At 44.9% G+C, this 24,454-nt stretch overlaps 1 protein-coding gene across 3 annotated transcripts in view; it reads left to right on the top strand.

Moving 5' to 3' along the window:
- Nucleotides 1-19,926, top strand: part of LOC122940097 (receptor-type tyrosine-protein phosphatase epsilon) — a 214,584-nt gene extending 194,658 nt beyond the window's left edge. For all 3 annotated transcript variants that reach the window (XM_044296443.1, XM_044296445.1, XM_044296446.1), the window contains 5 exons: nucleotides 5,600-5,734; nucleotides 7,513-7,638; nucleotides 11,711-11,862; nucleotides 15,412-15,547; nucleotides 18,277-19,926. In XM_044296443.1, the coding sequence (XP_044152378.1) occupies nucleotides 5,600-5,734; nucleotides 7,513-7,638; nucleotides 11,711-11,862; nucleotides 15,412-15,547; nucleotides 18,277-18,351 (624 nt within the window). In that variant the 3' untranslated portion in view covers nucleotides 18,352-19,926. The remainder of the gene's footprint in view (nucleotides 1-5,599; nucleotides 5,735-7,512; nucleotides 7,639-11,710; nucleotides 11,863-15,411; nucleotides 15,548-18,276) is intronic.
- Nucleotides 19,927-24,454: the final 4,528 nt, after the last annotated feature.

Genomic DNA, 24,454 nt, shown 5'->3' with positions numbered 1-24,454 from the left:
GTTGCCATGGTTACCGATCGGAGCCCCAGTGATTAAATTGGGACTCCGATCGGAACTTTCTGCTGCCACCAATGATCGAAGGGGGGGGGGGGGGGAGAGGGGAGGCCGAACACTGGCCACCAATGAAATTAATACAATAGAGGGAGGGAGGGAGGGGGGGCCGGGGAGGCCGCACACTGGCCACCAATGAAATTAATACAATAGAGGGAGGGGGGGCCGCACACTGGCCACCAATGAAATTAATACAATAGAGGGAGGGGGGGCCGGGGAGGCCGCACACTGGCCACCAATGAAATTAATACAATAGAGGGAGGGGGGGCCGGGGGTTCCGCACACTGGCCACCAATAAAATTAATACAATAGAGGGAGGGGGGGCCGCACACTGGCCACCAATGAAATTAATACAATAGAGGGAGGGGGGGCCGGGGAGGCCGCACACTGGCCACCAATGAAATTAATACAATAGAGGGAGGGGGGGCCGGGGGTTCCGCACACTGGCCACCAATAAAATTAATACAATAGAGGGAGGGGGGGCCGCACACTGGCCACCAATGAAATTAATACAGTAGAGGGAGGGAGGGGGGCCGGGGGGGCCGCACTGGCCACCAATGAAATTAAAACTGGGGAGGGAGGGGGGTCTGGCCCCTGCTGCCTGGCAGCCCCTGATCTCTTACAGGGGGCTATGATACAAACAATTTACCCCTCAGGTGCGGCACCTACGTGCAGAATTATTAGGCAAATGAGTATTTTGACCACATCGTCCTCTTTATGCATGTTGTCTTACTCCAAGCTGTATAGGCTCGAAAGCCTACTACCAATTAAGCATATTAGGTGATGTGCATCTCTGTAATGAGAAGGGGTGTGGTCTAATGACATCAACACCCTATATCAGGTGTGCATAATTATTAGGCAACTTCCTTTCCTTTGGCAAAATGGGTCAAAAGAAGGACTTGACAGGCTCAGAAAAGTCAAAAATAGTGAGATATCTTGCAGAGGGATGCAGCACTCTTAAAATTGCAAAGCTTCTGAAGCGTGATCATCGAACAATCAAGCGTTTCATTCAAAATAGTCAACAGGGTCGCAAGAAGCGTGTGGAAAAACCAAGGCGCAAAATAACTGCCCATGAACTGAGAAAAGTCAAGCGTGCAGCTGCCAAGATGCCATTTGCCACCAGTTTGGCCATATTTCAGAGCTGCAACATCACTGGAGTGCCCAAAAGCACAAGGTGTGCAATACTCAGAGACATGGCCAAGGTAAGAAAGGCTGAAAGACTACCACCACTGAACAAGACACACAAGCTGAAACGTCAAGACTGGGCCAAGAAATATCTCAAGACTGATTTTTCTAAGGTTTTATGGACTGATGAAATGAGAGTGAGTCTTGATGGGCCAGATGGCTGGATTGGTAAAGGGCAGAGAGCTCCAGTCCGACTCAGACGCCAGCAAGGTGGAGGTGGAGTACTGGTTTGGGCTGGTATCATCAAAGATGAGCTTGTGGGGCCTTTTTGGGTTGAGGATGGAGTCAAGCTCAACTCCCAGTCCTACTGCCAGTTTCTGGAAGACGCCTTCTTCAAGCAGTGGTACAGGAAGAAGTCTGCAAGGTAAGAAAAACATGATTTTCATGCAGGACAATGCTCCATCACACGCGTCCAAGTACTCCACAACGTGGCTGGCAAGAAAGGGTATAAAAGAAGAAAATCTAATGACATGGCCTCCTTGTTCACCTGATCTGAACCCCATTGAGAACCTGTGGTCCATCATCAAATGTGAGATTTACAAGGAGGGAAAACAGTACACCTCTCTGAACAGTGTCTGGGAGGCTGTGGTTGCTGCTGCACGCAATGTTGATGGTGAACAGATCAAAACACTGACAGAATCCATGGATGGCAGGCCTTTGAGTGTCCTTGCAAAGAAAGGTGGCTATATTGGTCACTGATTTGTTTTTGTTTTGTTTTTGAATGTCAGAAATGTATATTTGTGAATGTTGAGATGTTATATTGGTTTCACTGGTAAAAATATATAATTGAAATGGGTATATATTTGTTTTTTGTTAAGTTGCCTAATAATTATGTACAGTAATAGTCACCTGCACACACAGATATCCCCCTAAAATAGCTAAAACTAAAAACAAACTAAAAACTACTTCCAAAAATATTCAGCTTTGATATTAATGAGTTTTTTGGGTTCATTGAGAACATGGTTGTTGTTCAATAATAAAATTAATCCTCAAAAATACAACTTGCCTAATAATTCTGCACTCGCTGTACATTGAAAGTCAATGGGGGACGGATCTGTTTGCAATTGCACCATATTGTGTCAACGTCAAACGGAACCGTCCCCATTGACTTGCGTTTTAAGTCAGGACGGATCCGTTTGGCTCCGCACTACCAGGCGGACACCAAAACGACTTTTTCCTTCATGTCCGTGGATCCTCCAAAAATCAAGGAAGACCCACGGAAGAAAAAACGGACACGGATCACGGAACCCGTTTTTGCGGACTGCAAAAAAAACTGTCAGTGTGCATGAGGCCATATTGTGTGTTTTTCACGCAGTCCTGGCCCCATAGAAATGAATGGGGCTTGTGTGATAAACTGAAGGCGGCCGGACAATTAAGAACATGCTGCCATTTTGATGATCAGTGAAAAACGCTGCTCATGTGCATATTCCCATTGAAATGAATGGGTAAGGATCCAGTCCAGTCCAGTAATATGATTTTCATGCAGGTCCAACTACTGTGTCATTGGTAGTAATTGATCACTTAGTCATCATGGGCGTTATTATAGTGCCGCAGCCCTTTCATTCTCCTTATTGGCAGAGGTCCTGGAAGACCAGATCCCAAAGAACCAACATTGACGGCCTAGCCCAGGGATCAGCAACCTTCGGCACCCTAGCTGTGGTAAAACTACGAATCCCAGCATGCATACTTGCTTGGCTGTTCACAGAACTCCCATAGAAGTGAATGGAGCATGCTGGGTGTTGTAGTTTTACAACAGCTGGAGTTCTGGAGGTTGCTTTTGAAACCCCTCTAACATATAGGCTCAGCTAAGGTGTCTGCTCACGTTCATGGGAAGCTTCTTTCGAAACTTCACACTGACCTCTTTTGGTTTGTGCTGCACGCTTGGCGTAAACTGTATAAACCTACACAGACCATTTGTCGCTATTGATGTACCAGGAGACTGACTGCACGGCCTCTTGATTGCTTACATTATGCAGCACGGATTCTAGCAGGCTCCAAAGAATCCCTGCAGAATTTGTTAGCACTGAATATGTAAACCTGGCCTAATGTTTATTTCTCTTTTAAGCTGGGATTAGACGGTGACATGTGTCTTGTGAACGGAAAGTCGCATCACCAAAACCATTTGTGTGACTTGTCTGCAACTTGCTGTTGTGCGATTGTTTGAGAGCTGTTATTTGACTGTAAAAACAGCAAAATCTCAGAAAAGTTGCAGGCAAGTTGCAGTTGCTCGTGACTTTCATCGTGGTCTGTAATGACAAAATAGCAAGCAACTTGCAACCCAAAATCCAGAGTTGGATTTTTAGTGACTGTAACATTGCAGCATGGGGCGTGTCGCATCACGACCCCATTAATAATCTTCATGTCGCCGTGTAGCACCGGTCTTAAGCACTTTTTTGAAGCTATAGATATATATGTGTGTGTGTGTGTGTGTGTGTATATATTTATATATATATATATATAGTTATATCTATATAGTGATTGCATCGTTTTTTGTTTTATTAAACCACAAATGATTTATCATAGTGTCCATGTTTATACACTCATTGACAAAAAACTCACCAAGAAGGAGTTGTTGGAATTAAATGAAACTTTCTATGTAAGAGCTCACGCACAAGGCCGTTGCCCGGCCGTGGCCGTATTGCTGCCCGCATACGGCAGGTCCGCAATACACGGGCACCAGCCGTGTGCATCACGGATCGCGGACCCATTCACTTGCATGCACTACTTTTTTGCAGTGCGGACTGTTGGATGCAGATCGCAGACCCCATTCAAGTGAAGGGGTCCGCGATCCGCATGCGGCTGCCCTACAGTCGGTGCCCGTGCATTGCGGACAGCAATTTGCGGTCCGCAGCATGGGCCCAGCCAGCACGCGGTCGTGTGCATGATCCCTAATAGTGAGAGATGATCACAATATTAGAGCCGAGGTGTATGTTTATTGAGGAAAACTGTACAATTGAAAGGAGGCTCTAGGTCCCTGCTGGGCGGCCTCTAGCCTGGATAGAAGATGAGATACGGCCTCTAGCCTGGATAGAAGATGAGATACGGCCTCTAGCCTGGATAGAAGATGAGATACGGCCTCTAGCCTGGATACAAGATGAGATACGGCCTCTAGCCTGGATACAAGATGAGATACGGCCTCTAGCCTGGATAGAAGATGAGATACTGCCTCTAGCCTGGATACAAGATGAGATACGGCCTCTAGCCTGTATACAAGATGAGATACGGCCTCCCTATGTTATAAGGGAAAATAATAATGATCGGGTCCCCATCCCGATCGTCTCCTAGCAACCGTGCTTGAAAATCGCACCGCATCTGCACTTGCTTGAGGATGCTTGCGATTTTCACGCAGCCAAATTCACTTCTATGGGGCCTGCGTTGCGTGAAAAACGCACAAAATAGAGTATGCTGCGATTTTCATGCAAAGCACAAGTGATGCGTGAAAATCACCGCTCATGTGCACAGCCCCATAGAAATGAATGGGTCCTGATTCAGTGCGGGTGCAATGAGTTCACCTCACGCATTGCACCCGCACGGAAAACTCGCCCGTGTGAATGGGGCCTTAGTGTTACTCGTATCACTACTAGGGATGACCGACTGTCGTATGCGATGGCTCCCCAGATCATCACACCAGCAGTTGGGGCAGTGTGTTTCTCCACAGCAAAGACCGGATTGAAACGCCCACCACAAGGTCTCCATACTTGAAAACAACCATCGCTGGGTCCCAAACAGAACCTGGATTTGTCACTAAAGACGATGCAGTTCCAGTCTGTAGCAGTCCTGGTTTCTCGTTCCCAACACCACTGCAGACGAAGGCGAGGGTGGCTGGCTTTCAATGGCAGGACATGTAATGGGGTCGTGACACTAAATTTCCTTCTCCTAAGTGCCAGGAAATGGTCCGGGCAGAGGCAGGGGTGTGTAATAAAGGCATCACCTGAGTCTGGGTGGTGGACCTCAAAACTGTGGAAGCTGCTAGCGCTTGTCAGTGGACCCAACGTTCCTCCCTACTGGAGGTCTGTCTGGGCCTCCTGAGCCTGTTAACAATGTGTGCATGCCCTCACACAACAGAACGGCCTAGATGGCGGGCAATTCATCAAAACGACCAGCCTGCTTCTCTCAATCCAATGATGTTCCCTCTCTCAAAGTCTGTCAACTGGGCAGAATGTCTTCAAGTGCATCATAGAGTCATGTTTAGCAGTCAACAATCTCTCACCAAGAGGTACACTACCCAAAAGTTGCCTCTGAAAGCCTTTTTATAGGGCAGTGGGGGAAGCACTTTTACACTCTTGTGGCAAGACCCAGTGTCTAATTTATTTTTTTGACAATGAGAGTTATATTATGTCTTTTGTTGTCATTTATTTCTTAGGGCTATCGACAGAAAGACTATTTTATCGCAACTCAAGGTCCTCTGCCGCATACGGTGGAGGATTTCTGGCGGATGGTGTGGGAGTGGAAGTGTCACACAATTGTGATTCTCACAGAACTGCAGGAAAGGGAGCAGGTAAAATAAAATCACTGAAAAATCAACAATGATTTGTATGTTATGACCTCCTACCTCCTTACAAGATACAGTGAAGTAGGAGATCTCCTTTAAGGGTGCCTGTGCACAATGCGGAATAGGGCTCATGCACACAGCCATAAGTGTTTTGCAGTCCACAAATTGTAGATCCTCAAAACATGGATCCCGGCCAAGTACATGCCACCGTTCATTTTTTAACTTCTGCAGAAATGACTTAGGCCTCATGCACACGACCGTTTTTTTTTTTAAAGCCGCAAAAACTAGGTCCGTGATCCGTGTTCGTTCTTTCTTCCGTGGTTCTTCCTTGATTTTTGGAGGATCCACGGACATGAAAAATGAAAAAAAAATCTAAGTCAAGTTTGCCTTTGAAATGATAGGAAAAAACAGACACGGATCACGGACGCGGATGACAATCTTGTGTGCAGCCGTGATTTTTCACGGACCCATTGACTTGAATGGGTCCGTGAACCGTTGTCCGTGAAAAAAATAGGACAGGTCATATTTTTTTCACGGACTGGAAACACGGATCACAGACGCGGATGCCAAACGGAGCATTTTCCGATTTTTCCACGGACCTATTGAAAGTCAATGGGTCCGCGGAAAAAAACGGAACAACGGCCGCAGATGCACACAACGGTCGTGTGCATGAGGCCTAATCCTTGTCTGGAAAATGGACAAGAATAGGACATGTTCTATCTTCTTTGCGGGTCGTGAAATAAACATGCAGATGCGGACAGCACAGGGTGTGCAGTCCACATCTTTTGCAGTCCCATGGAAATAAATGGGTTTGCATCCGATCTGCAAAAAATGCAGATCGGATAGAGACAGAAAGTATGGCCGTATGCATGAGCCCTTACAGTTTTTCCAAGCAGATTTAGTGGGAAAAAAACGCGGCGTAATACAGCACCAGCAAAGTATGAGATTAGACAGATCTCATATACACTTTGCTTTGCTGTGTGGATTTTGAAATCTGCAGCATGACAATTGTTGTTGCATTTTTTTGGTGTGGATTTCACCCTTTTCAATGGTAGAGTGAAACCTGTGACAAAACTGCCTCAAATCCACACCAAAAACCACATAAAAAATGCACCAAAACCATCATAACTAGTGCAGACGACTTTCTGCACATAAATCTGCACCGTGTTAGGTTATATGCACACGATGCGTATTTGCACACAGATTTTTCATGCAGATTTCTCTGCTGAAAATCTGCAGCATAAGGCCTCATGCACACGACCATTGTGTGTTTTGCAGTCCGCAAATAGCGGATCCGCAAAACACGGATGGCGTCCGTGTGCGTTCCGCGATTTGCGGAACGGCGTGGACAGCCATTAATATAACTGCCTATTCTTGTCCGCAAAATGGAAAAGAATAGGACAGGTTATATTTTTTTGTTTGCGGACCACGGAACGGAGCAACGGATTCGGAAAGCACACAGAGTGCTGTCCTCATCTTTTGCGGCCCTATTGAAGTGAATAGGTCCGCATCCAAGCCATAAATACTGCGGCTCGGATGCTGACAACGGTCGTGTGCATGAGGCCTAATACAGTACAAGCTAAGCAGAAGAGATTTTCAAAGTGTCATGTACACGGTGTGGAAATTTTCTATGTGGACATTGACCTGTGGTATAGATTTTGAAATATGAGGCATGTCAAAATCCACAAGTAACGCAGAAATGCACAAAGATCTGCGCAGAAAATCTGCATAAACTACACTGCTGTGTGCATGAAGCCTCAGCCTGATTGTTTTTCCTCCACCAGGAAAAATGCTGCCAGTACTGGCCGTCCGAGGGCTCTGTGACCCATGGAGAAATAACTATAGAGATGAAGAGTGACCGTTTACTAGACGCCATCAGTGTCAGAGACTTCTTAGTTACAAGCAATCAGGTAATATTTACAAAACATCAGTTTGCTCGGAGCGTCTGTCATCCAGACCCTTGTCTTTCTTTGTGTCTACAGCCCCTATGCAGACCCATGCGTCCCCATGGTTACATATTTAAGATAAATCCTGTGGTTATGTTCCCCTCCCTCTCTCCCTTACCTCTTGATAACCGATCAGACAGAAGAAGTAGGGCACAGATGGAAGGGTTAACCACTGCAGGATCAAACAAGACCAGAAAACGGCAGTGTCGAAATATAAGGTTGGGAAACCTCTAGAACAGGAATCAGCAACCTTCGACACTCCAGCTGCTGTGAAACTACAACTCCCAGCATGCAAACATGCTCGGCTGTTCTCACAACTCCCATAGAAGTGAATGGAGCATTCTGGGAGTTGTAGTTTGTGAACATCTGGAGTGCCGGAGGTTGCTGATCCCTGCTCTAGGAAGACAAGAAAAATACAATATGAACCTTGGCTGGGTCTTCTGGTTTTGTCAGAGCTCAGGTTATCTTGCAGTTGCGTGCCAGGGACATGTGCCAAGTGCAGAGGAATTTTCCTCTATTATAAAACTGCCACTTGTGAGTGCCCGAAGCGCTCAGAATTGCTTAAAAAGGACCGGCCACCACTCCTCACATGTCTGTTTTAGTACCTAAATGTATTCCACATAAAATGCCAGTTCTGGAGAATCTATTCTTCTAAGGCCTCATGCACACGACAGTATTTTTTTGCGGTCCGCAAAAAGGGGTTCCATTGATCCGTGATCCGTGTCCGTTTTTGTTTCCGTGTGTTTTTCCTTATTTTTGGAGGAAAGTAAAAAAAAAATCTAAGTTTAGTTTGCCATGCAAATGATAGGAAAAAAAACGGACGCAGATGACAATCTTGTGTGCATCTGTGTTTTTTCACGGACCCATTAACTTGAATGGGTCCGCGAACTGTTGTCCGTGAAAAAAATAGGACAGGTCCTATTTTTTTCACGGACTGGAAACACGGATCACGGACGTGGATGACAAACGATGCATTAGCCGAGTTTTCCACGGACCCATTGAAAGTCAATGGGTCCGCATAAAATCACGGAAAACGGAACAACGGACATGGGACACAACAACGGTTGTGTGCATGAGGCCTTAGGCTACTTTCACACTTGCTGCAGGACGGATCCGACAGGCTGTTCACTCTGTCGGATCTGTCCTTCCGCTGTTTCGCCGCTCCGTCCCCATTGACTATAATGGGGACGGGGCGGCGCTCCGGCGCAGTACGGCAGTTCACGGTCAGAGGCCGCCGGACTAAAAAGTCGGACATGCAGGTTTCTTAGTCCGGCGGGCTTTTGCCGTGCACTGCCGTACTGCGCCAGAGCGCCGCCCCCGTCCCCATTATAGTCAATGGGGACGGAGCGGCGGCACAGCGAAACAGAGCAAGGACGGATCCGACAGGGTGAACAGCCTGTCGGATCCGTCCTGCTGCAAGTGTGAAAGTAGCCTAAGGCCTCATGCACACAACAGTTTTTTTTCACGGTCCGCAAAAACGGGGTCCGTGGGTCTGTGATCCGTGACCGTTTTTTCGTCCGTGGGTCTTCCTTGATTTTTGGAGGATCCACGGACATGAAAAAAAAGTCGTTTTAGTGTCCGCCTGGCCGTGCGGAGCCAAACGGATCCGTCCTGAATTACAATGCAAGTCAATGGGGACGGATCCGTTTGACGTTGACACAATATGGTGCCATTTCAAACGGAAAGTCTGGAGTTCTTTTATACCATCGGATTGGAGTTTTCTCCAATCCAATGGTATATTTTAACTTGAAGCGTCCCCATCACCATGGGAACGCCTCTATGTTAGAATATACTGTCGGATATGAGCTACTTCGTGAACCTCAGATCCGACAGTATATTCTAACACAGAGGCGTTCCCATGGTGATGGGGACGCTTCAGGTTAGAATACACTACAAACTTTGTACAAGACTGCCCCCTGCTGCCTGGCAGCACCCGATCTCTTACAGGGGGATATGATAGCACAATTAACCCCTTAAGGTGCGGCACCTAAAGGGGTTAATTGTACTATCATATTCCCCTGTAAGAGATCAGGGCTGCCAGGCAGCAGGGGGCAGACCCCCCCCCCCCCCCTCCCCAGTTTGAATATCATTGGTGGCACAGTGTGCGCCCCCCATCGGGCCCCCCCTTCCTCCCTCTAATGTTAGAAATCGTTGGTGGCACAGTGTGCGCCCACCATCGCCCCCCCCCCCTCCCTCCCTCTATTGTAATAAATCATTGGTGGCACAGTGTGCGCCCACCATCGCCCCCCCTCCCTCCCTCTATTGTATTAAATCGTTGGTGGCACAGTGTGCCAACCACCATCGGGCCCCCCCCCCCTCTATAGCAGTAACAACATTGGTGGCAGTGTGCGGTCTCCCATTCCCCCCCCCCCCCCCATCATTGGTGGCAGCGGAGTTCCGATCAGAGTCCCAGTTTAATCGCTGGGGCTCCGATCAGTAACCATGGCAACCAGGACGCTACTGCAGTCCTGGTTGCCATGGTTACTTAGCAATAGTACAACAGTAGAAGATTCATACTTACCTGCTTGCTGCTGCGATGTCTGTGAACGGCCGGGAGCTCCTCCTACTGGTAAGTGAAAGGTCTGTGCGGCGCATTGCTAAAGAACTGTCACTTACCAGTAGGAGGAGCTGCCGGCCGGTCACAGACATCGCAGCAGCAAGCAGGTAAGTATGAATCTTATACTGTTGTACTATTGCTAAGTAACCATGGCAACCAGGGCTGCAGTAGCTTCCTGGTTGCCATGGTTACCGATCGGAGCCCCAGCGATTAAACTGGGACTCAGATCGGAACTCCGCTGCCACCAATGATGGGGGAGGGGGGAATGGGAGGCCGCACACTGCCACCAATGTTGTTACTGCTATAGAGGGAGGGGGGGGCCGATGGTGGTTGGCACACTGTGCCACCAACGATTTATTACAATAGAGGGAGGGAGGGGGGGCGATGGTGGGGGCACACTGTGCCACCAACGATTTATTACAATAGAGGGAGGGAGGGGGGGCGATGGTGGGCGCACACTGTGCCACCAACGATATTCAAACTGGGGAGGAGGGGGGGTCTGCCCCCTGCTGCCTGGCAGCCCTGATCTCTTACAGGGGAATATGATAGTACAATTAACCCCTTTAGGTGCCGCACCTGAAGGGGTTAATTGTGCTATCATATCCCCCTGTAAGAGATCGGGTGCTGCCAGGCAGCAGGGGGCAGTCTTGTACAAAGTTTGCAGTGTATTCTAACTAGAAGCGTCCCCATCACCATGGGAACGCTTCTGTGTTAGAATATACTGTCGGAAATGAGTTTTCACGAAGTGAAAACTTAGATCAGAAAAAGCTTTTATGCAGACGGATCTTCGGATCCGTCTGTATGAAAGCAACCTACGGCCACGGATCACGGACACGGATGCCAATCTTGTGTGCATCCGTGTTCTTTCACGGACCCATTGACTTGAATGGGTCCGTGAACCGTTGTCCGTCAAAAAAATAGGACAGGTCATATTTTTTTGACGGACAGGATACACGGATCACGGCCTCGGCTGCAAAACGGTGCATTTTCCGATTTTTCCACGGACCCATTGAAAGTCAATGGGTCCGCAAAAAAAACGGAAAACGGCACAACGGCCGCGGATGCACACAACGGTCGTGTGCATGAGGCCTAACTCTGTCTTGTGCCATTCCTCTATTCCTGCTAGAAGTTTATGAATAAAGTTACAACTGGGTGTTACCATTGGAGGGTGCCAATGCATTGGACTCAATCCAATCAGTGCTGCCAGTGGCAGACTGTTCAGGGATACACCCCAAACTGGTAATACCCACTAGTCCCTTTATTCTTAAACTTCTATCAGGAATAAAAGAGGAATTGAAGAACACAGAGGTTTAACAAAAGACGCTCCAGAATCGTTATTACGTAATGCAAGTAGTTACTAAAACGCACACATTAGGAGAGGTCACAGCTCCTCTTTAAGGGATTTTTTTTTTACCAATCCCATGCATAAAAGTAAATTTGGAAATTACCGATAGTAACTGTTATAAATATTTTATGCAGGAGAAGCCGGCACGGCTGGTTCGACAGTTCCATTTTCATGGCTGGCCTGAGATAGGAATTCCCGCAGAAGGGAAAGGGATGATCGATCTTATTGCAGCCGTCCAAAAACAGCAGCAACAGACGGGCAACCACCCAATCATTGTACATTGCAGGTAAGGCAACGTATGCCTCTGACCACAGGGAACCTGAGAGACTGACTTTCTATGCAACTGATCCACAATTTCTATACTGCAGGTGCACGTATTATAAAAGTTGCCGATTTTTGACTAGGGCTTCATGGTGACTGCCACAAGTAAATCAATGTATTACAGCAGCCGCGCCAAGACTGCCATGTATCCCTATGGGAAAACAAATCAAAAGCAACTCTGTGATCTGCCAGGGTCTCAGACATTGAGGTTGTGGTGTCCCTTCCAATCTCTAGACTTTGCTTTGCCTTTAGAATTTACATGACAGTTTCCCTGATTGTCGGGTTCCCTGCAGTGAGACATCCGAGAGATCAGCTACAGCAGCGGTCTGCAACCAGCTGCTTTGAAACTACAACCCCCATCAGGGTTTTAGCAGAGTTGTTTTTTCTTCCAACTAAATTATGACTAATTTAGGACTGGATTAACAATACCGTTTCCCTTTCCGTTCTTCTGATTCGTCAGAAGAACAGAAAAAAAAGGGATACTGTAAAAAAAAAAAAAAAAAAAAAAATCTCGTACATCTGTTTATGCACATGTGGCATCCGTTTTAGCCATTTCCATCTGAGATCTGTTTTTTTAGATGGAAAAAAGTATTGCATGCAGGAGGTTTTTGTTTTTTTTTCCATCTAAAGAAACGGATGCAAAGCAAATTGTGCATAATGGATGCACAGGATCAGTTTTTTTACAAGATCGTTTTTTTTCCCCCTGTTCTGACCAGAAGAATGGAAAATAAAACGGTGATGTGAATCCAGCCTAAGTTTATGGTCCCAAACTTTGCTATGTTCTTGAATAGAAGGGGACAGAGAAGATATTTCTCCGCCTATCTGGGAAATCAAGATGACCTCTAGACGCCCTCTTTTCACATTGCAAAGTTAAAGGGGTTATCCAGGAAATAATATTGATGACCTATCCACCGGCGCTCACGTGAGCACTGCGGCCTCCTGGGTGCTTACCATGCACAGAGCCGTACATTTTATATCGGCTGTGCTTGGTATTGCAGCTCAGCCCCGTTCACTTGAATGGGGCTGAGCTGCAATTAGGCCATGTGACCGATGTACGGAGACATCACATGGCCTAGGAAGAGGCCGCAGTGCTCACGGCGGGGGCCCGGCCTCTTCTAACACAGGCACCCCTGCCGATCTGATATTGACGACCTATGCTGAGGATAGGTCATCAATATTAAGTCATGGATAACCCTGTTAAAGAGGACCTGTAGCCAGTGTCGGACTGGGGTGCCAAGGACCCACCAGTAGAAGTGACTCTAGGGGCCCACGCTAGTTTCATGCAAACATTGACACTTAAGAGTGTTTTGCATCAACATCCTTTAAAATAATCCTTTTTGTAGGAAGCTGTAGTGTAATAGAGCACATGGCTGCTGCAGCTAATCACTGGCCTTGGTGCTGCACACCACTGAGATCAGGTGCGGTACGCAGGTATTTTACCGCGGCAGCCAAAACATTATGTCCCAGCTGCAGCCTCGCGGAGAGAACAGAGTACTGGTGCTGGATGAAATAGTGATAAGGATGGTGAGTTTAAAGGGAACCTGTCACCTCCTAAATGCATGTAAACCCGCCAGCAGTACCCCAGGGTAGCCCGCAGTGTGATACTAATCATACATTTCATCCTGCAGTCCAATGCTGCATAAGGTCAGAAAACGATCTTTTATCCTCCGTCCACGCTAATTTGCATGTCAGCTTGAAGTGAAGGGGGCAGCGGCCTCCTTACTTCAAGTCAAGGTAACCACGCCCAGTCTTGCCTTTGAGTGACAGCCCGCAATGCGGCTTCGCTTTCCCAAGTCTCGCGCATGCGCGGTGCCCTCTGTTTTACTGTGCGATCCCATGTCCCATACTTCTACACATGCTAGCACTCTATTACACATTGAAACCGTATTTTAGTGATCTGGATGAATTAAAACTTAGCTTTTATTCTAGCTCTTATAAGATAAATAAGATTTTGTTCCTCAAAATGAAAGTAAAGAGGTAGGTAATCGTAGATTGCTCACAGTATCCCACGATATACGGGACTTGTACTGAGGGCAATACTGAAATGTCCACAAGGGCAAAATATAAAGTGGCTGATGTATTCCAAACGTGATGTTTCAAGGTCTAGACAATTTGGATGGTACGCATCAGTATTCAGGCCACAAGTGGTCAGGTTTTGGTGCACACAGCCGCCAATATCTGACACGTCAAGGTGGACACATAACAAATATTAAACAACAAAAAATCTATATGCACAACGACAAAAACAACATAAATAATGACATGGATGTATGTGTATATCCGTGTTACATATTGCACACTCACACATCCACAGCATATAGGTGCACGGCGGCACCGCTTGAGAAAAAGACACACCACCAGGTGTCCTACCGTACAGATTTGATATACTCCAGGCACCTGTGTTCTTTTATGTCTTTATCAGGCAGGGTGGTACCACCCTGCCTGATAAAGACATAAAAGAACACAGGTGCCTGGAGTATATCAAATCTGTACGGTAGGACACCTGGTGGTGTGTCTTTTTCTCAGGCGGTGCCGCCGTGCACCTATATGCTGTGGATGTGTGAGTGTGCAATATGTAACACGGATATACACATACATCCATGTCATTATTTATGTTGTTTTTGTCGTTGTGCATATAGATTTTTTGTTGTTTAATATTTGTTATGTGTCCACCTTGACGTGTCAGATATTGGCGGCTGTGTGCACCAAAACCTGACCACTTGTGGCCTGAATACTGATGCGTACCATCCAAATTGTCTAGACCTTGAAACATCACGTTTGGAATACATCAGCCACTTTATATTTTGCCCTTGTGGACATTTCAGTATTGCCCTCAGTACAAGTCCCGTATATCGTGGGATACTGTGAGCAATCTACGATTACCTACCTCTTTACTTTCATTTTGAGGAACAAAATCTTATTTATCTTATAAGAGCTAGAATAAAAGCTAAGTTTTAATTCATCCAGATCACTAAAATACGGTTTCAAAGATTTATGTGAGTGATTATATGCAAATAATCCATATTTAAGTTTATTCACTCTATTACACACACACACTTCTACACATGCCGGCACTCTTTTACACGCACATTTCTACACATGCCAGCACTCTTTCATACATAAACTGTCATACATGCATGCACTCTTACATACACACACTGGCATACATGCAGGCACTCTTACATACACACACTGTCATACATGCAGGCACTCTTACATACACACACTAGCATACATGCAGGCACTCTTACATACACATACTGTCATACATGCAGGCACTTTTTTTTTAAAACAATTACAATATATTTAGGTTCCTCCCTCGCCTCTTGGCCCTCTGTATTGCTAGTTGTGTCCCCAAGTCCTGAGCCGGGCAAACATTAAATGAAATAGATGAAATATACCCGTGCGAAGCCGCGTCCTTCTGCTAGTACTACCTAAAATAAGATGTGGAAATCAATTTAAAAAAGAGGACAGTTTGCCAGCTTTGATGTTTTATTTGTGTAATCTGTTGTAGCGCTGGAGCCGGCAGAACAGGGACATTCATTGCCCTCAGCAATATCCTGGAGCGAGTGAAAGCCGAAGGACTACTCGATGTTTTTCAGACTGTGAAAAGTTTACGAATGCAACGGCCGCACATGGTGCAGACACTGGTAAGAGGAGGCCCGCATACTATTATACTCTGTACAGTCCTCTGTACAAACTGTCTGCATTGTATTATTTTGAAGGGAACATGCACACAGCCATATTAAAGGGGATACTCAGACGGCCTATCCTCATAATAGGTTATTAATAAAACATTGGTGGGGGTCCGACACCTGGCACCCAAACAGTGGACAGAAGACCTCTTCGCTGGTGTACTGCAGCTAAGCTCCCATTCACTTGAATGGGAACTGAGCTGCAGTACCCCGGCAGGGCCACTACACAGGGAACAGATCCACCCAAAACAGCTGATCGGTGAGGGAGCTGGGTTTCAGACACCCACCGTTCTGATATTGATGACCTATCCGCTGGATAGGTCATCAATATCAAAGTATTGGAAACTCCTTTAAGGCTCTATGCAACTTCCAAGCTATATAGATCTGTAACACAGCATCCAGACAAAAGGCATATGGAGCGTTTTCTTTTGTGAAATTGGTATAGAAATTACGGCATTTAAATTGTATGTATGGCAGTATTCTGTCCTAGAAGCATTGTTTTTAAAGAGGACCTTTCATCTGTCCAAACATTGTAAGATAATTATCAGGCTGTGTAGAGCGGCGCCCCGGGATCTCACTGCACTTACTATTATTCCGGGGCGCCGCTCCGTTCTCCCGCTATGTCCCCCGGTATTTTCACTGAATTGGGTATACTAGGCGGAGTCTGCCCTGTTTCTCCCTGGGCGTTCCTTCTCCCTTCTCCCTGGTTGTGATGCTCTGCGCTGCGATTGAACAGCTCTACAGCCTGGTAGATGGAACGCCCAGGGAGAAACAGGGCAGACTCCGCCTAGTATAACCAATTCAGCAAAAATACCGGGGGACATAGCGGGAGAACGGAGCGGCGCCCCGGAATAATAGTAAGTGCAGAGAGATCCCCGGGCGCCGCTCTACACAGCCTGATAATTATCTTACAATGTTTGGACCGATGAAAGGTCCTCTTTAAAGGGGGTTATGCAGGAAAAGCTATTTATGACTTATCCTTAATTTCCCTCTAATGAAAATGAAGGTGTATTAGGAGATGTTTCTGAAAATATTGCATAGATATACACATCACTCTGCTGTCTGTTCTGTGTCACTGTCTGTGGGCATATCTCAAGTTTATATAGGTTGTCTCATTTAGAAAACCCACTTTGAAACAGTCTGGCTAAAGAATTCTAAGTCAATATAGCGGGACATCTCTTCCCCATCTTTTAGCCAGAGCATCTACAAAGTGTCTCTCACTCTGAAGGACTGATCAGGTCCATGCAGTACACGGTTGATTGAATTTAACTCCTTCCCGACCAGTGCCGTAGTACTACGGCGCACTGATCGGGCGGGTGCAGGAGCTGCGCCTGCCCGATCAGCTGCAGGGGACAGGCTGTATCCCTGCTGTATGCGCCGGCATCGAGTGTGTGGAGGGAGGGAGCTCCCTCCCCTTCCCCAATGGGTCCCCGCGCTGCTGTGACGGGAACCCGATGGCAGGGAAGGCAGCCTTCCATGTAAGCCAGGCAGGAAGGCTGTAAGTGTATTACAATGTGTAAGACCGCCAAAAGTTGTGGGGGGGGGGGGGGGGGAGTAAAAAAAAAAGTTAAAATATAGTCTTGCATAATAAAAAAAAAGTTTGAAGTAAAAAAAAGTGTTCTTTTCCCATAATTAAGTAATTAAAAAAATTGAAAAAAAAAAAGGAAAAGTATATATATTAGGTATTGCCGCGTCCGTATGGACCGACTCTATAAAAATATCACATGATCCACCCTGTCAGGGGAATGCAGTAAAAAAAATAATAATAATAAACTATGCCAAAACAGCCATTTTTGGTCACCTTCCCTCACAAAAAGTGTAATACCAAGCGATCAAAAAGGCGTATTTAGCCCAAATTAGTACCAATCAAACAGTCATCTCATCCCGCAAAAAATAAGATCCTAAGACAATCGCCCAAAAAAATTAATAAAAATATGGCTCTCAGAAAATGGCAACACAAAAACCAGATTTAATTCAGTTAAAAAATGCATTTACTGTGTAAAACTTAACAAAAATAAAAATGATAGACATATTCGGTATCGTCATGTCCCTAACAAACTGCTCTATAAAAATATCACATGAGATGCCACCTCAGGTGAATACTGTAAAAAAAAAATAAAAAAAATACTTTGCTCCCGATAATTGCCTGCTTGTCTGCGCAGTGTCTGCTCATCACACTAAATTTTTGTGCAGACAGCCATGCCGAAACTCCGCCGAACCCACTGGCAGTCGTGTCCTCTCTGCCTCCCATTCATCTCAATGGGAAGTAGCACTGAGGAAGCTCAAAGCCGAGGCCACGCCGAGAACGGACATGTCCCCTCACGGCGTGGCCATGGCTATAAGCCGCCACTCCGTGAGGTTCTGCTCTGCCTCCCATTGAGATGTATGGAAGGCAGAGAGGACATGGCCGCTGATGGGTTTTCAGCAGAATTTTGGCTTGCCTGGCAAAACCACCCTGTGAACGGGCCCTTAGACTACTTTGGTTTTTCTGCCCTTCCAAAGACCAGAGAAAACCGATAAAAAGGAGTATGACTACAGGTTCCGATTACAAGGAGGCTTGTTTGTTACATAGTTCTGCATAGGAACTGTATACTATGATATGTAGATATGACAATTTTAATCCAGACCATTGGTGAAGGTGCGTCTTTATTATATGGGTTGATTTGCGCTTTTCTCTCTTGCAGGAACAGTATGAATTCTGCTACAAAGTGGTACAAGACTTTATTGACATATTTTCTGATTACGCCAATTTCAAGTGAAGGACTTGAGCGCGGTTTATACAAAGGACTAATTCATATGATATATTTTATTGTTAATTTATCTTGTTTCTGGTTCTCTGCTTTTTGTATTCTTCTCTGCTACCAAATAACAAACGCTCTCTGCTTCTGGTTTAACATCCGGTATGGTATGACTTACAGATTCCAATACCATAAAAAAATAAAACCTTCCTGATGTGAAGAAGATAGCGGATGGATGTAAAGTAATGTATATATTTATTTATTTACTACACGGCATGTATATTATGGAAGCAAACATTTTCTTATACGCCAGGTTATTTTTATTTTTAATGGCATAAATAAGAAAATGTGACGGGGGAGCGTCCGTCTAGTCTGTACAGTGTCTGAATTTCATGCTGCAATGTAAGCATTCCTCTGGTAAATCTCCTTCATCAAAGGTAGTTTCAGCTTCATTCCCCCCACTGAAGTCACTTTTCAATAATATATCATTTTATATATAGCAATTTCCTTACGTGACTATATGCCCCATATGCAGCATTACCAGTGGACCAAACATGAATATGGTTCCAACTGCTCCCATGCTGAACGTGAGGTTGGGGGCATTCTCAAACCATTCCTTGGCATCAAAAGGGCCCCCGTCTGGGTCTAAAAGGAGCATTTTCAGTAATAACATTGGATTAGGACATTGTAGGCCAAGCAGTTTCTTTGTATTTTATTTAAGGTGGCTATAAAGGTAGAATGTTACTTTAAGAAAAATCACTTTATATAATATTTTATAGAATAAAAGAATGTTTGTGTACTTTTATAATGTATGTGCAGGACATATGCTTACATCCCATATTTACAGAGCTAGAGGTTGGATCTATGTGTTGGATGGCGACATTTTATATATATATATATATTGTATAGGTTACAAATGGAGCCTGATTGACAGAAAGCCATATTTGTAATCTAATCATATAATAAATGACATATTAAACCTGTCCTATAAGTCAGATCAGGGGAGCTGAGCTGCAGTACGTCGGTAGACGGAGCTTTTCATCCGGTGGCTGCCCAAAACAGTTGATTGGTGAGGTTGGCGAGTTGAGCTATCCTGATAAATTGTTACACTGTGTTACGCCAATGAGGATGGTCTCTTTGCTGTTGTATGAATCCATATGTCATGCTTCTCCCAGTCTAAGGGCCCATTCACACGACCTTATGTATTTTGCGGTCCGCAAAAAATATGGATGACGTCCTTGTGACATCTGCTTTGCATCAGTTTTTTTTTTTTGTGGACCCATTGTAACAATGCCTATCCTTGTCTGCTAAACGGACAAGAATAGGACATGTTCTACCTGCGGAACAGACATACGAATGTGGACAGCACGCGGCATTTTTTGTGGCCCTGTTGAAATGAATGCGTCTACATGCAAACCGCAAAAAAATGTGGATTGGATGTGGAGCAAAAATACAGTATAAATGGGGCCTAACACAATTTATCAGTTTTACCCAGGAAGTCTGTGACTGGGAAATTCACTGATATACCAGGCACAATGGCTTGTAGAGCTAGCTCAGCTAAATCTGATGATACCTTTCACTTATCGATCTATTGCGTCATTCTGGAGAAAAGGTACTTTGCATCCATATGCAAATGAGCTGTTAAGTGCACTGTGGGTGGGCAATGCACACTGTGCACCCTTGCTCCTCCTGCCAGCCACTCCCTCTCCTTCTTGATTGACAGGGACAGGTTCCTAGGTAGTCATCTCCCCTGGCCCTGGCAATGATGGTGGACTTCCTTTGAATGTTATATAAACAGGGCAAAAATGTGTTAAAGGGAATCTATCACCAGCGACCTCCCTATCCAGTTGCCTGCATGGTCACCTGATTAAAACGCTGTTTTTCTTTTGTTGATCTGAAGCTCTGTTCTTAAATGATAGTACTTTTTCTTGCAAATTAGACCTTTGGTGCAATGAGGGTGTCACCACTGCTCTTGTTGCACCCAGGCTCTGCTCCTTTCTGTGGCTAGCCCCCTACCTGACTGCTTTGATTTCCAAGATTAGGTAAAAGCAAAGCAGCAAGGGAGCGGCTGGCCACAGAAAAGAGTGGACCTTGAGTGCAACATGAGAGGTGGTGATGCCCTCATTGCACCAAAGGCCTAATTTGCATATTAAGAAAAAGTATCATAACCCGGGAACGGAGCCTCAGATCAACAGGTGAACTACAGCTATGTGTCTATGCAGACAGCTGGATAGGGAGTTTGCTGGTGACAGATTCCCTTTAATATTGATGGTAAAATTCTTGAGGACCTGAACTATGCATAGAGTAACTATTGAAAAAAATTATATTTATTCACAGTTTTCCCTTATATGTAGATGAGCAGCACAATATATAGATTTTATTTTCATACCTCTTAAACCCCACATATGTATTTTTTTTTCTTTGCGCGTTTTATATTTTAGGTACTCTTATTGCATGCCGGTGGGGTTGTGTCTATAACCTTTTAAAGGACTGTGCTTTTTGCGCCTGTGCAGTACTGTTAAAATAATTGTACATTCCTGTAACATGTCTTATAAAGATTATAGAGAAATATTTATTGCAAAAAAAAAAAATGAAAATTTTTAAGTGACATTTTGGGTGATACCACTAGGTAGCGCCACTTACTTTGTTACTAAATTAAAAAGGGTATTCCTGTCTAATGAAGGGATGGTATAGCGCTTCTGACCACAGGTTGTGCAGGGAACTAGAGCATGACCCTGTTTACTTTAAAGGGGTATTCCTGTTACATTAAGATCAGTGGGGGTCCTACTGCTGGGACCTCCATTGTAAGAACCGGGGACCTGTAACCCCTGCACCCCCCTGAGATAAACGGAGCGGCCGGTCAGGCATACATGCTGCTGTTCCATTCATTTCTATGGGAACTCCCATAGAAATGAATGGAGCGACCACCTTCCCTTACTCCAAGGATCCAGACCCTGATCATAAAGTAATGCCATATGCTATGCTATATAAGATAGTAATCACCCTCTAAGTAGCGTTCTTGGCTGCCTGCATACAGTGAGGATGTTTCAGGGAGTTTAAAGGGAAATATAATGCAGGCCAGGCCTGTATTTATTGGAGTAAAATGTTTAATTTGCTTCCATATTATGACAAACATAGCAAGCCAACTGTATGCAAAACCTCTTTTTATTCTAAGAGTTCTCCAATACTGGGACCCCCAGCAATCAACCGAAATCTGTGGGGGAACCCAGCAGGCAGTGTTGTTTGTTTTCTGCAGCACCGCTACAGGTGAAATGAAGCATTACACAGTTACCAAGTAAGGCCCCATTCATACAACCGTGTCCAAAACATGGACACCAGCCGTGTGCACGCCCACACAGCTGGTCTGTGATCTGCAAGATGTGGCCAAACATAAGACATGTTCTATCGTTTGCTGCACAGACCCGGAAGCACATGGAAGAGCAATCTTTGGCTGCATCTTGCGGATCTGCGGTTTAGGGTCTGAAAAGCAGACACGGTCATATGAATTGGATAATCACTCGGCTTCCCATGTAATGCAAGAGACTTTCCTAGTTCTCCATTCTAGCTAATAGGTCCTGAACAGGAGACCGTCTATTAAAGCAGTTCTAAAGGTATTTGATAAATCTGATTTCAAAACCAGATAACCCCTTTAACATAACATTGTTGTCCTGCCATGACTGATCTTTAAAGGCTATGAACACCTTCGGAGGCAATTTTTTAAATGATCGTATGTTACTCATTTTTGGCTAAAAATAATTTTTTCAATTGGCCTTTATTAAAAATATTGAGCCGTTCTGTCACAAAGGTTTAACAGTTTTTCTAGCTGTGTGATTGGTACTTTTACTTTGTGCAGGTCATCTAATAAACCTTACCTCAAAATTTCTGAGAGGTCATAAACACTTATTTAAGCCACATTCTTATTAGTAAGATGAGAACTGAGCTATAATGTCAGAGACCAGAGATAAGGAGTCTGTCTGCTCCCCCTTTGACGGAAAAGACAGAAAATCCAAAGGGTGCTACTAGAGCATGTCAGCTCTGTACAGAAAAAAAAACGCCATATTATTATTATTATTTTTTTTTAAAGACCAATTTCAAAAAGTATTTTTAGCTCAAAATGAGTACAATGCAATAATTTTAAAAAATGCCCCCAAAAGGTGTACATAGCCTTTAAAAACGAGAAGCCCCCACAAGGTTTATGTCATTTTATTCCAATAATTCTTTATGAATATCAGGCCTAGGTTTCTGTTCTGCAGAGATAGTGCAAATGCAATTGTGACATCCAGTCACTGTGTCCAGAGCAAAAATCTGATAACCCATCATCCTCAGGTCCACTGAGGTACCAAATTATGGAATATCATAGACTATTGGATAGTACTGTGGACCAAAATAATAAATAGAAATACATAGAGGGGTTTTCCAAGACTTATCTGATCGGTGGGGGTCAGAATTTTACTGTAAACCTATACGTGGCACTTTTTATTAAATTACCCTTTATTTGCCTTTGCTGTTACACAAAGCACAAAATCATATTAGAATGACCTCTATCCGGACAAGATTAACTTTTTGTAAAATAGCTGTACCTTAAGAACCACTTTTTGCATGGGATTGTAATAATTCCAGAATGTGATTAGATGTTTGTTCTGATCCGTTTGCTATTTTCTGGTCACTGGGTGACTAACTCTTAACTTTGGTTTTTATTAAATACTACAGAATGCACATTGCAGCTGTGTTCACAAGGTATAATATTTTATGTGTCTTTTCCTTATATTGGAAATCTGTAGGGAGAAACAATGGAAAGCCTGCCTGCGACTACCATTTACATGTCTCCATACGGTTTTGATGGCAGCCATGAAACTTTCCACAGTTTGTTGCTAGATGGGGGTTGGAGCCTTCTCACCATTTTTGCTTCATTGCCTTGCATGTGATTTCTATGGGCCTCTTTATTATATAATATTGTATTGTATTTTCGAATCGCATCCGCCATTTTCTTTTACATTTGTAATTTGAATCTTGCCGTGATCATGATGTGATTTTAATGCTGGTGGGGTGTAAGCAGAATTCCTGTATAAGAAATAAATGAGAAATCTGATACATTGTAAATCAAAAAATAAACTGATATGTTCCTACTTGTGTGTTGTTATTGGTGCGGTGTGTGCAGTATGTACAACATTTCTTACCCTTTAGGTAGCTTGTAACTGTGTACAATTCAAAGGTGACTTTTTCTCCTTAAAACAGCAGATTTGTACCTATGACAGTGGCTGACCTGTTTCATGTGCACTTGGCAGCTGAAGGCATCTGTGTTGGTCCCATGTTCATATGTGTCCACATTGCTGATAAAAATGTTTTAATATATGCAAATGAGTCTCTAGGAGCAACGGGGGCGTTACCATTACACCTAGAGTCTCTGCTCTCTCTGCAACTGCTGCGTCCTCTCCACTTTGATTGACAGGACCAGGCAGTGTAAACATCATTACACCTGGTCCTGTCAATCAAAGTGCAGGAGGCACAGCAGTTGCAGAGAGAGCAGAGACTCTAGGTGTAATGCCAACACCCCCATTGCTCCTAGAGACTCATTTGCATATATTAAAACATTTTTATCAGCAATGTGGACACATATGAACATGGGACCAACACAGATGCCTTCAGCTGCCAAGCGCACATGTAACAGGTCAGCCAGGTTCATAGGTACAAAACTGCTGACAGATGCCCTTTAATGACCACCCAACTGTCTTTTAATGGCAGTCAGTTCAGGTCCTCAATTTATAACAATGTCTTTTGGTGTCACTGTAGTGGGGGGGAGGGGGACTCTCTTTTTTAGAACAGACCCCTGCTGTATAGCTGGACTTGTTGGAAGCTCTGTTCCTGGACATTAACCCTTTGCTTGCTGCGGGCATGATCAGAGGGAACTTATACCTATGACTAGGGCACCAGATTTCCTAGCAACCCGACTGGAGACTAGTGGATCTGCAGACAGCCCTGTGACCTAACAGTAGTCTTTGTCATAGAGACCCATAGTATAATGTATTGGCTTAGGCCTCATGCACACGGCCGTTGTGCACCCCACATCACGGATGCGGACCCATTCACTTGAATGGGTCCGCAATTCCGGAGAAACTGAACGGAG

Source organism: Bufo gargarizans, chromosome 6, assembly GCF_014858855.1.
Source record: "Bufo gargarizans isolate SCDJY-AF-19 chromosome 6, ASM1485885v1, whole genome shotgun sequence".
Classification (NCBI taxonomy): domain Eukaryota; kingdom Metazoa; phylum Chordata; class Amphibia; order Anura; family Bufonidae; genus Bufo; species Bufo gargarizans.
This window is presented reverse-complemented; position numbering and strand designations above follow the sequence as displayed.